General features: G+C 42.4%; 1 protein-coding gene across 8 annotated transcripts in view; it reads right to left on the bottom strand.

The window, feature by feature from the left end:
* The window catches only part of SGCD (sarcoglycan delta), a 333,594-nt gene that overhangs the window by 28,590 nt on the left and 292,041 nt on the right, over nt 1–12,963 (bottom strand). Inside the window, exons 7-8 of one of the 8 annotated variants that reach the window (XM_040573137.1) lie at nt 6,135–6,297; nt 4,967–5,663 (exon numbers count right to left, since the gene is read on the bottom strand). The exons of the other annotated variants lie outside the window; for them this stretch is intronic. Coding sequence (XP_040429071.1) covers nt 5,643–5,663; nt 6,135–6,297 — 184 coding nt within the window. The 3' untranslated portion in view covers nt 4,967–5,642. Of the gene's footprint in view, nt 1–4,966; nt 5,664–6,134; nt 6,298–12,963 lie in introns of those variants that run through there. 8 annotated transcript variants of the gene reach the window in all.

Raw genomic sequence — 12,963 nt, 5'->3', positions numbered from 1 at the left:
CCAGACAACACAACAATAGTATGTGTTTTGCTTCCTTCAGAAACAGAAAACTAGCACCCAGCCAGAGGAAAGCTTCCTCAAAGGGATGATTATGAAAGCAACACTCTCTCTGGTATCGCACAGACATATTGACATACTGTACCAGTCAGGGAAACATTTTTAATGCGTATCTGTGCACCTTTGCCTGCAGAACTCCCATTGCATTGACACAGCTTCCCCTTTCATGGTACATCAGTTCACAAAGTATGATGCAACATCATTGAAAATGTGTACGTATTCATTAGAGGTTACAGCATAAAATATGCAGGCACCTTGAAATGAATTTCAGACTGTGACAGCAGGCAGTGACTGAATACATGTCAGAGGTTTATGATGAACTCTGGAGTGTCTTCATTTCAGAGGCAACATCCTTTTTTATAGGCATCTTTTATTGCTTGATTTATTCTTTATATCTGTAACTAACCTCTATACTCATAGATTTAGACTCCTGGTGTGGTGTTGCTTGAATGCCATGAATTTCAGAGCTCTGCAAAATTTTCTGACAAAGTCATTGCTTGGTCCTCTCTCACTGTTCAGAACAATCCCAATGGATGCAGATTAAATGATACCCCACTGCTGAACTAAGAACCCATAAAATCAAGACTTCTACTCGGTGTGTAGGTGCATCGTTACCTCATGACTTAAATGGGAACTTTTTTTTTTTTTTGAATAAAGGCAAAATATTGCCTGCAGGATATAGCTTGTTAATACTAACACCAAACGCACATAGATAACCCCACATTACCGCAGTTTCTGTACTTGAAAAATTATAGTGAAAAAAGCCAATGCCTGCTTTATGACCTAAAGGTTTAGATTTGGTGAGGAGCAGAAAAACGTTGCTGGAACCTGGCACAGCCCTCTCAGAATGGGCTTTTTTTGCCCTGCAAGAACACGAATTGATCACCTCGTACTGAGTCGTGTGGAGGGTTTAGACAGAAACGAACAGTAATTAAGAAGGACTTAATTTTTCTACCCTGAGAATATCTGTCTGAGATGTCATTTGTAATTAATTAGATATATATAAACCGGATAAAAGTCCAGGTGATCACTCTGGATGCACTTAAGTTTCCAGAACCAAAGTCCTCAGGTTTATAAGAAAATGCCTTCCCCTCCCGTGGTGTTCTGCGCATGTGCACGCTGGGGGCTAAGCCACGCCTCCGGGGCGTGACGTCACCGCGGGCTTTGGGCCGTTGTGGCGGGCGTTGAGGGAAGGGGGGAGGAGAGGCCTCAGGTGTGGTGAGGGGCGGCACCGTCCTGGCAGAGCCGGGCCTCGGGGCTGTTCCTGTGAAATAAGGCAGTGCAAGGAGATCAGGAGGCAGGAGTAAACGCGCCCTGCTGGGTGTAGAAGTGCTGGTTCCAGACGCTTCATGTGTTTGTCAGCTCCCTGTGTGGAAGCTTGCTGGGGAAAAACATCCCATCCACACGGTGTTGTCATCAGCTGGCCCTACGGAGTCTTAGTTACCTGAATAGAAAGGCAATAACGTGTTCAAGAATTCCCTCATTTCAGTATCATGCCTTGTCCCATCCATTGCTGTAGCAGTGGCTTTCCCCATCGCACATAATAAATAAATAAGATAATAAATTAATTACGCTTAATAAATTAAAACCACAGCGTGCTGTGTGGTGTCAGTGGTGTATCTGGGGAATATCAAGAGATGAGGCACCACACATATCTCCCATCTGTCAGGTGTTTTAAAAAAGGAGGCTAATGAAAAACTGGTGAAGGGCCTGGAACACAAGTCCTGTGAGGAGCAGCTGAGGGAACTGGGGTTGTTTAGTCTGGGGAAGAGGAGGCTCAGGGAGGTCCTCATTGCTCTCTAAAACTACCTGAAAGGAAGGTGTGGGGAGCTGGGGGTCAGCCTCTTCTCACAGGTAACTAGTGATAGGGCTAGAGGGAGTAGCCTCAAGTTGCGCCAGAGGAGGTTCAGGTTGGAAATGAGGAGACATTTCTTAGAAAGAGCAGTCAGGCATGGGAACAGGTTGCCCAGGGAGGTGGTGGAGTCACTGTCCCTGGGATTGTTCAAGGAAAGGTTGGACCTGGCGCTTAGGGACATGGTTTAGTGGCTGACATTGGTGGTAGGCTGATGGTTGGACCAGATGATCTTGGAGATCTTTTCCAGCCTTAATGATTCTATGATCTTTTAGAGACAGCTCCTCAGCTGATTTGTGTATGATAGCCTGTTTTCTAAAGAGACTTTTAATTGCAATATGAATTTATTACAAACCATTTCACACGCACACATTTTCAATCAACCATACCTTGTAGGTCATAAGAGGGAGAATTTAATTTCAGAAACCTTAGGAAGCAATAACAATCTTTAACCTCTGGCATCGCTTGAGAAGATACTGCATATTTTCGATCAAAATGAACAACTCTAATAACCTTCTACTAATATCCATTTATATTTATTATTCCTTCATTAAAGTTAAGACACCAAATCCTTTATAAAAAAAAAAAAAAACACTTCTTTCTCTGTCTTTTAAAATGTTTAATACTTAAGGAAGTGGACAGGACACGACATATTTTTATCACTGCCACACTGTTCAGCACTAGCAGCATAAACCCCTTCTGACTTGCTTTCTGCACTTATTATATCGAATATAAGCAGATTTTCACTGAGTTCACTGGCAAAGAACGTCTCCTTACAGCAGCACATCCCTTCATTATCCAGCCCTCTCAGCTGTTCTCAAACCCACCAGGAGGCCATTTCCCCTCTGCTTTACAACCTCTTTTATGATCCTTGATGGCCTAAGTTTTTTTGTTTTGTTTTGTTTTGTTTACTTTCTTGCTTGATTCCCAAGTGTCACTTCATAACATGTCCTCAGCCAGTCTTCCCACAACCGTCCTTAATGACATGAAACCAGAGAAAGAGGGAGAGAATGTGTTTTCCTTTTTGTATTGTGAAAGATGAGAGAACTCATGAACCGATGTCAATTCAACACAACAGAAAGAGAATTGCAGCTGAGATGGAGAGTTTCAGCTGGTGAAATAGCTGCTGGGTCCCAGGAGCCTGACACCCATTCGTGTTAGTCTAACCCTGGGAGAAAATTCCTCTCCTTCTGCAGCTACTGCCCACACCCTGGGAAATTTGTTTCCCCTCTCTGGAGAACTGAGCTGCATTTCTGAATGTGTTTTTCAGGCTTTCTTGGAGACACCTACTTTATGGCTGTTATTGGGTTGTAATCACATTTCTGCTTCCTCATTTCCTGCATGAACCCAAAGCCATACAACACTGTGTGAAATACATGCTTATGAGATTGACTTCTTCTATCCAAGGACACCATGTCCTCATGCAGGTGAAGTGAAACAACATTATTTTATCTGCCAGCAAACACATGTGTATGTATTGAGGTATGTATTTATAGCAGCCACATCTGCTGCTGGAAGAAATGGCGGCTGACACTTTGGCTTTCAAACCAGTAATGCTCCACCTTTAATATGGTGCTTTCACGTTTGGTATCCATAACCTTTTCATTTCTTTTTAAGCTGGTCACACTAATCCCAATTCAGCTGGGAACAAGAACTGGGGACTGCCAATTTCAGAGACATCATCAGAATCTGGAAATAAGACGGTGAAGTCCCTGGGCTCTCAACTTTTCTAAGATGGAAAAGAGAAAGAGGAACCACCTGCAAGCTTCTGCCTGTGCTGCTAGCACAAGTAGCTGATGCATTTCCACTTCCTGGGCATGAGCATGCAAAAGGGACAAGATGGGTCACCAACTCCGTCCAGTCTAACACCACTACGCCAACTCACTCCTGAGCCCAGAACGAGCACGCAGGTAATGGCCACACACTAATAATATATTATTATCCTTATAGACGAAGTAGAGAGCATGGGATCAACTATGAGTTTTGTAGGGATCCCCAAAGATGCCAAGCGGGAATGGATGATGAGCAGGACTTGATTGCTCATGGTGGTACCTAACAGAACAATCCAGCTTTCAGAAAACACCTTTGCTAGGTAGAAGAAATCCCAATGACGTTCCAAAAGAGACCTAGACAGAGAGGGATGATGCTTAGTAATGTTGGCCGTTAGCTGTGAGGTCCATCCAGCCTCTGACAGAAGCAGGCTGAAACAGGTTCTTGAGGAAGGTGTGTGAGAAGAAGAGCGAGAGTGTAATCCTTTATATAATTCATCTGGTGTGCAGAACATCCCATGATAACAGGTCCACAACTTCATTATGCATTTGCTTCCCTTATTTACTTTATGGCTATCATCTGCTAATTCAACCGGAGGCCTGAGAACTTGCTCACGATGGGCTAACTGGCCACCAAGACTGGTTTCCAGTGTGAATGCTTGCAGGATCTAAACATGATTAGCTCCACCACTTGTGGTTTGACGCTTTCCATGCAGCATTTGTAAGGCATGTGTACAGAAAAAGTAAAGGATCCTGTTTTCTGAGCTGAATCTGCACACATATTTTCAATTCCTGCCCATGGGAATTGCTATGATTTGCCTAAAGGCAAAACGACAGCCTCCTGTGCAATGTGTCTTACAAAGTGCAATGATAATGTGGCGATTACTTCTGACGGTGGGCTTGCATGGTACGCTGCAGAAAGCCAAGCAAGCCTCCTTCTTGCTCTAAGTACTGCCCTGCTGCCTAAGGGACATGGGTTTGACTGTTGAGTCATATTTAGAAACGGGTTCTCATCAGACATGCACTGGGTCTGTGAGAGAGACAGAACTGAGTCCAAACACCATCTGAAAGCAAGGAGTGACATTGCTTTAGCATGACCTCAGCAATGCCGTTTGGTAGGAAATTCGTATTATTCAAAGCTGCCAGAGGTGCCACATAAACCCATGGGATAAATCCATGCTGCAGAATACAGTGTGGATTTATATAATATGTGAGGAGCAGAGCAGCAGCACACCGCACATTAAGAAGATAAAATCAGTTGAAGTAATGAGGAAACAACACAGCCACCCTGTTTGGCCTAAAGAAAACAACTCTATTACATATGACACATAAATTCAGAATAAAGATTCTGTAGGCACAGTGAATATTTATGATTTCTCTTAATAAGTATACAAAGTACTGCTTTCAAAAGAAAGAATCCCATTATAGTTATAGATACATTTTTCTTCTCTTTAATATAGTTATACAACAGCTATCAATTCCTGTCTCCAGTCTAAAGTACAATTAATGTTTTTGTACAAGTGTTCTTTTTAATCACAATGGACTCATACAGCTCGAAGTACCTCGCTCACACTAAATAATAACTGTTATTGCCTTGATACAGCCAAGCCCTCAGGCATGAGCAGAAAGCAGTAGGAAACAAAATACCCAGCATCTTCTCACTCGAGCAGGAAAGCATCTAAACTGTCCTTTCCTATTTTGTACCAGGTTAATGAGGAGTCCATATTAAACACTCAGTTTTAAGGAAGCTGGTTGATAACTGCTGCTCTTCAGCAGTGAAACCCCAGCTGCGATTCCCATGCTGTGCTCTGCATGGCTGCAGGAGCTGGCTTTGGTTTGCAAGAGGGCGTCCAAGCTCACGTGCAAAGGCTCAGTGGGGAGATAGTCCTTACTTAAAGGAAAGTACCGAGTGCTGAGTAAGGCAAAGATTTTTATTTTGCCTGCTTTGCTCTTCACTTCAGGTTTTAGAAATGCAAGATACACAGCTGGAGAGAAATATAAAAAGATAGAGAGAAATATTGAAGAAAGCCACACGTTTTTCTACCCAAAAGCAAACATGGTGCTCAGTGGATTATATCCCTCTCATTTCTTTAAGATAAGAACTATGTTCAAAGGAAACTCTCCTCTTCTGAGCTATTGAGTCATTTTGAACATGATTACACCCTAAATATCACACTATTTGTGAAGGAATTAAAGATGGAATTGGGACCACAGGTGGGTAAGATGCTTTCCTTGTCTCCTTTCTGCTTACTTCTGCATTTCATGCTCAAAATCCTTGGTGCAAATAGCTCTTTTCTAAGTACAAATATTATGATAAAACAATAGTTATTGAGACTCTCACAGGGTATTACAAATGCCACATCCCGCACCAGCAGATTCACAGCCCACCACCTCCCAGTTACCCACGTTCGTGCAGCACTGGCAAGGCTCTGCTGCAAGGCAAACACGTTGCTCACCTTGCACTGAAACAAATGCTGGCTTGCTGGTCCTTCTCTCTGGGTCGTTGTCCAATGATCGCTTTCAGGAGACTTACAGCTGCAGTTAGTCAATAACCTACAGATCCCATTAAAGTCAACGCTGCAAAAATGGTCCTTAGAGCCTGCAGACCAGGCATTCCTCCTAGGGCACAAGCAATAAGGTATGCTACTCCTGAACAGAGTAGTCCTGATTAATCATTAGCAAGATATAAATGAAAGGCAATGTCTTTTATAAACATTTGTGTTGCAGAGGCTAGGGGGGTATTTTTATCTTCTTCTCTAAGACCTTCCAAAAAAACATCACCTCAGGGAGCAGACTAAACTACTACCAGAAAGATACATTATGTTAGCTGGGTGTCACCACATCCTTTTAATCAGAACACGGCCAATACTCTGTATTATATGAATAACTAATTAGTTTCTCAACTTATTTCCACAGATGTCATTAAAAAAATCTATCTGAGGAATGTCATCTGCACTTGAGAGAAGGACATGCATTGTAATTAAGTATTAAGCCATTTCACCAGTATGAGTCTGCCATGAAGTGTGAAATGGCTATAATTCACATTTTTAAGACCTTGCATTTATTAGCATCTATTTTCTACTCAAGGTTAGTGGTGTGCTGCACAGAGAGTTAAAAAAAGGAAAAACAGCTCACATTTTTGTTATTCAAGTGGATGGATGTGGATATGACTGTACAGATTACTAACACTGATAGGGCTTCTCTCAAGTCCCAGAGGACTTCTGGCTCATACAGCTTTCTGAACGGCACTCGAAGGTTAGATGAATGCTCTGATTACAGAGCAAGTGATATTCTGCTGTTGAAAGCTAATGACAATCACAGGCGTAACACACCTAGGCAGGACACAGATCTTGTATACACGAAAAATATTCAGTCTGAGATAACAGGCAGGATTGATGATTAATATCTCCCAGAAAAGGACTATGTTTGCACTAGGAAACCCCTATGGAATAAATGCAGAAGGAAAATAATGAACCAAGCTGTGCTATTTTATTCAGAGCCCAGGAAAAGTTACACTGGTCTCTTGACTAGAGAAATGTAATAAGCATACACTTATGACTATGCTCCTTAAATATATACAAAAGTAGAGGAACCTTGCATATCCTCCAACCAACCACCAAATAAGAGACAGATTTCCATTGCTGTCTATCCCATACACTATGCCATTTGGCAGCAACTTAATTTAGAAATCTGCCCCTTACCTCCCTATTCCCACTCTTCTGTTTTCACTGAAGGGCCACGTAGCTCTGGTGGATGTTCCTGCACCCACAGACCTGCACCCACACATTGCCGCAGCACAGGGGACACAACTACATCTGAAAAGAGCCATGCACCCAACTGCAGGTTGCTCAACCACAAAGTCTGACTACTTTTTCTTTTTTTCCTAGTTTAAGCCGATCTCATTTTTTACTTCAGCAATCGAAGCACCTTTATGCCAAGCTCACTTTCCTGCCAAGCCTGCTTTCACTGTCCATTAGCCCTCCTTGAAAAGGATCTGCCTGTCTATGGACAGATCCTATTAGCAGCACAGCGAGCAGGGCAGTGCCATGATTTCTACAGCTGGGATAAGTCAGCAAAGCTCTGTCAATGCCTCTGCCATTTGCCAGGTGTGTGCCTCCTGATTATCTGATCCATATCTAGGCTTCACCTGCTAAAAATAGGGAAGGAAAACACACCAAGAGCTAACCCCCTCGTCTGGTGCTGGGTGTGAAAGAGGTGACAGCCATTAAGAGGAGATCTGCTGGAGCAACAAGAGAGAACAGCAAGTCCCCTCTGCTATGGGAATATTCTACCAGATGGAAAGCCCCTGCAATCAACTGCCTCCTTGACCCCAAGCCTTATATCAAATGCATTGTGTAAAGTGCTCAATACACCATCCACAAGAAGCCTTATGGAAAGGCTCCCTTTGACTTGGGAGGGCTGTGGCTTGTCTGCTATAATAGATGGATGGGCAGCAGCTTTGAAGGGATGTCAACAAGAGGAAAGGCTAAAGCAAATTGGCTGTGGCTGTGAAATCAGTGTGAATTCCGCTCTGAAAAAGTCTCATCCAATAGCAAATTCTTCAGGAAGCTTTCTCTGTCATGAGAAAATTGTTGGATCGCACATGGTCTCCTAGATTAGTTGTCTAGGAGTGATGAGGACTTCTGCCATTCAAAAGAAACTCATCAGGGTCCACTTAAATTAGCTTGAAGTTTAGAAATGAAGAACCTGTTCTCTCATTTCAGTTGTACACTGACAGGTTTGTATTGACTTGAGTGGAGATAGTGTTATAAATCCTGCCCTAGCTGTGTCATATTAAAATAGTTATCACATATTTCTTACCAAGTGGAAAGTAAAGCTCATTCCAAGGCAAAAGTCTGTTGTAGTCTAAGATGGTAGGACTGCCAAAATTACTGGGATTGCAGTGGTATAACAGAGAAAATAATTGCATCCTTTCTGGCATATCAGTCCAAAAATAACACCAGTTAGATACAAGGCTAAAATTACCATTTTTCCCTTGCTGACACCTCACAGAAATCCCCAAGTGTTTGTTGTGAACTAAACTATGTTTCAGGATCACACACTACTCTTTAAAAACGACACCCATTTCCCACCAAATAATTCCTCTTTTATACAATTCTTTCCCCCTCCCCATCCCTCTAATTTTTGTTCTCTTAATCTTCATTAACGTACTGGGTTTTAGACAGAAACATTATTTGTGTTCGTACTTATTGAAAATGTCTCTGCTGCTTTGTGAAACACAGCTGAGAGAAACCCTAATTCGATAAGAATTATTATTTCACAAAATGACTATTGTTACATTAGCTAAGCACTGTATTTAAATTGCTTTTTGGTACAATAGGTCTCACTTGGACTATTTGGATAGTTCAGTACTGTACATGTTAAGGTAGAATTGCACTAATAAAATCAAACTGCAAGTGCATTTCATCTGCCATTTGGTAATTTCAGTGCTTCATAATTAACTTTGGTCAAAAATTACCCCTTCATGCCCAAGGGATTAATTCTCCCTTAACTATATTTGCGTATTACAGAAAAAAACAATCATCCATTGGTTTCCTGGCCTTGCATGAGCAGTTTACTGCACTTTTTTTAATTTACAATAACAGTGTATGAACTCCAGGTCTGCGCTTGCCCCTCATGGAGGGAACTTCATGCTGATTTATTTTTATTTAACTCTAGGAACAGAAATGCCCTAAAACAGGTTTCCAGCAACACACTCCAGGTGCCCCTGCCCGGCACGACCTGGCCATGGGGTAAGATAGCTATCCCTGAGTCTGAACAAGGGAGTTTGGGTTGAGGAGGCACATTCCTGGTGCCTGTCACAGCGGGACCCATCAGATGAAGCCCACACGCTCTCACCCTGTGTCACTACAAGGGTTCACCAAGCCCAGGAACTGGATCTTAGCAGGAGCCAGGGACAGGTGCTGTTACACAGCACCCATCCAGCATACGTCCTCCCAGCTTCCAGCACTCAGCAGTTCAACATCACCCCCCTGATGTTTTTTTCTTATATCGGGCAACTCACTTTTTAATTACACACCCACCCCCAAATATTTTCCTCCTCATCAGCTAGTCTACCCCTTATCCTTCACCTCAGAGGATGTCGCAGTGGCAGTAGAAGTGCTGAACTTGTGACTGTCAGACAACTTCTGTTACACTCCTTAATATATATTTCCTGTTTGGAAGAAGACAAATAGCAGAAGCCAGGTGATTTCTGTCAGTGTCAAGGAGAGGCTCTCAAGACAGGCTCTCACCAAGTTACTTGGGCTCTATTTAAACAATCTAGTGAGAAAAGGGCATCAGGAATTCAACCTTTATATATAGGCAATCATAAGGACACCAACTTGCATTTTAATGAGTCAATACAGATTACTAGAAATATTTCAGTGGCCCAAACAAATCTCCCAAACCTTTCCCCTAAACTCTTCCGGAATGATACTGAATGGCAATGGTAAGCAGTCCAAAAAAATGAAAATAATTTGAATTTGTTTTCCTTTTTACTGTTTTTGACCAGCTTACAACCCAATGAGCAACTACCAAAACTTTTAGGAGTCTAAAAATAATTTCAGCAAGTAAAAACATGAAAATATTCACAAAAGTATACTAATAGTTTTTCATATATTTCTATTCTGAAGTAATTATTAAAGAACACTCTAAATCGCAACAAGAAAATACGAACCATTAAAAACACCCACCTCTGCATTAAACAGGGCATTTATGAGCTCTGCCATTCCTAATACAGCTGATACTGGGCTGTGTAGGATTCTTGTTTTGGGACACATGAGCCTTTCTGTAGCATGGGAATCATGGAAAATCCCCTGAGAAGACGGCAGCAAAGTTTGGACCTGGGTCAAACCAGCACCCAACCAATTCCTGCAGCCTTACAGCTCTCACATGGGATTAGCACGTAAGAAAAAGCTGAGCACATATTGCCACCTGAATTTTCTCCATCTTAACCACTGTAGACTAAAGTATTTTAAAAAGAGCACGTAGAAAAAAGGATCACACACAGCCTGCTAGTGCTCTGAGAGGACAGCTACCTTGTCTGTTCTCCAAGAATGTGGCCACCACCTTGTAGAGCAGCCAGTTACTAATAAAGGAATTTAGAAGGAATATGAACTAAAGATCGTTCATCAGCTAAGCGGGGACAGAAAGTCTATGGAGAATATATGTGCCATTGCTCAGAGTGTATCAGTCTTTGTGACACTTGGGCATGATGGAAGGCCTGTGGGATATGGAAGAAAAAGAAGGAAAGAAGCAGAAATGATTGGCATGATGGCATACTGCCTGTGTCGAAGGAGAAATCAGTCTATCTGTTAAGTAGAGGAGGAAGGGAAGGAAGACATACAGATGGTCTGACTCCCAGTAGTGACAGGAGCAGTTGGTCTCCTCTCTTTCTGTTAGTGACAGTTGTTGTCACCTTATTTTGAAGTCTCCTAAAGAAAAAGTGGGAGTCTCTATGCTACTGAAAAGAGCAAATGGATCAATCATGTAACTAATCTTAGCCGTTTGGTCTAGGAACAGTGATTGAGGTTGGTGGTGCTGGCGACAGCCCACAATAACAGACCGTGCACCTTCTCCCCAGGAACTTCAGCCTAAGGAGGAAAGAAGGGTCTGTAATATTTATTACAGAAAAAGGTCTTTTAGTGTCAAGCCAGCTACTGAGTCCATGTTTATAATGCTGCTTTCCTAGTGGTAACAGATAACAGCTCTGGACCCATAGCTGCCATCTCATTTAGTCCCATTTCACTGCAGCATCTTTTTAAACAGGCTAAAAGGACACCGTATGCACGCACACTGCTATCAAAATAGGAAGGTGCCAAAGAATATCACCCCAGAGTAAGATTACTCCCCGTAAGAACTCTGTGCTGCACCCAACAGGCTCCATTTCACCTAAGAAGCAGGCAGTGCTCCAACAAACTTGGGTATGCATAGAGAGAGAAGGATGGTTCTTGGTTTGGGGAGGAATAGAGCATTTGCTCTCAAGAAACCTTACTTTCTCTTCCCAATGCTACCCTTGCCTCTTTTCCTTTCAGGGTGGTGGAAAAAACATCTATCTTTTGCCAAGATAAAATTTTCAGGAGCACATGAAATGTTTTGGGACCCGTCAGGCCCTTTTCCAAAGTAAGCCCTACTAAATTTCAATTATTTTCCCTTAAAAAGCAAAAGAAAATCACCAGATTTTTAAAAGATTTTTTTTTTTTTTCAGACAGTCCACTAATTTCAAAGAAAGCCAGTCATCCAACAGCTCTCTACGTAGAACAAGTGAAATAACAAGAATTTAAAGCAGATCGAATATACTGAATCAACCCCTTGCATGGATACCACCATTAATTCATTTCAATTTCATTTAGCTTAATTCTCTTTGGAACAGAAGCATACTCAATCAGATTAAGGCTACTTTAATTCACATTTGTCCCCTCTAATGTGACATCTTACATTTATTTGGATTAAATTCCCTTCCCACATTTAGAAAATTCCTAAGCAAGCACAAACTTGGACCTAAATCACTACCAGAAATGGGACGTGATTGTCTAAATCATTTTGATGCCACTGGATATTTTATACTTTTTTTTCCCCCTCCCCCTGAAAATGTCTGCAACGACGGGCTGAGTGGGAAAGCCTTTGCCACTTGAACCTCACCCACAATTCCACCCAACTCATGAGTGCTTCGTTTGTCTGCTCTGCCCAGAGGAAAGGAGGACACGTGTGCCCTGCACAACCCTCCCCTGCCCTCCTGGGGCTCCTTCCACCACAGCAGACCCTGGAGCTGCCCCAGCAGCTGCATGGCAGGCTGAGCAAAGACCCCATTTCTTCTTTATTTTTTTAAAGGAAGTATACCAAGATTGAAAACAAAACAAAAAACAACAACAACAAAAAAAAACACAAGGTGGTGTTTATGACACCACTCCGAGAAAAAGAATAAACTTTCATAATGAACTGAGTCACATCACTGGTGCACTTTTGGTCTGACATGTGATCCCCAGAGTGCAGATTGGGAACAATTAGAGTGTTTCTGGAGAGAAACTGAAAGTTAGTGATAGACACAAGGGAAGACAGCCAGGATGTTGTTCATCTTTCACGGTAATCTAGGCTGGACCACAACTACCCCCAGTATCAAAGCAGAGAGAGTTAATGAGAGGTTGTCTCCCATCTCGGTGCATCTGGAGCAAATCTGCAGTGCTTGCACACAACTTCAGCTGTCTGACGATTGTTTTATCCCCAGCATTCTCCAGGAGAGGAGTGTTTGCAACCCAAGATATAAAGACAAGATGTCGTTTTCCA

This window comes from Cygnus olor, chromosome 14 (assembly GCF_009769625.2).
Source record: "Cygnus olor isolate bCygOlo1 chromosome 14, bCygOlo1.pri.v2, whole genome shotgun sequence".
NCBI classification, from domain to species: Eukaryota; Metazoa; Chordata; class Aves; order Anseriformes; family Anatidae; genus Cygnus; species Cygnus olor.
Note: the sequence above shows the minus strand (reverse complement) of the source record. Positions and strands in the feature narration are given on the sequence as shown.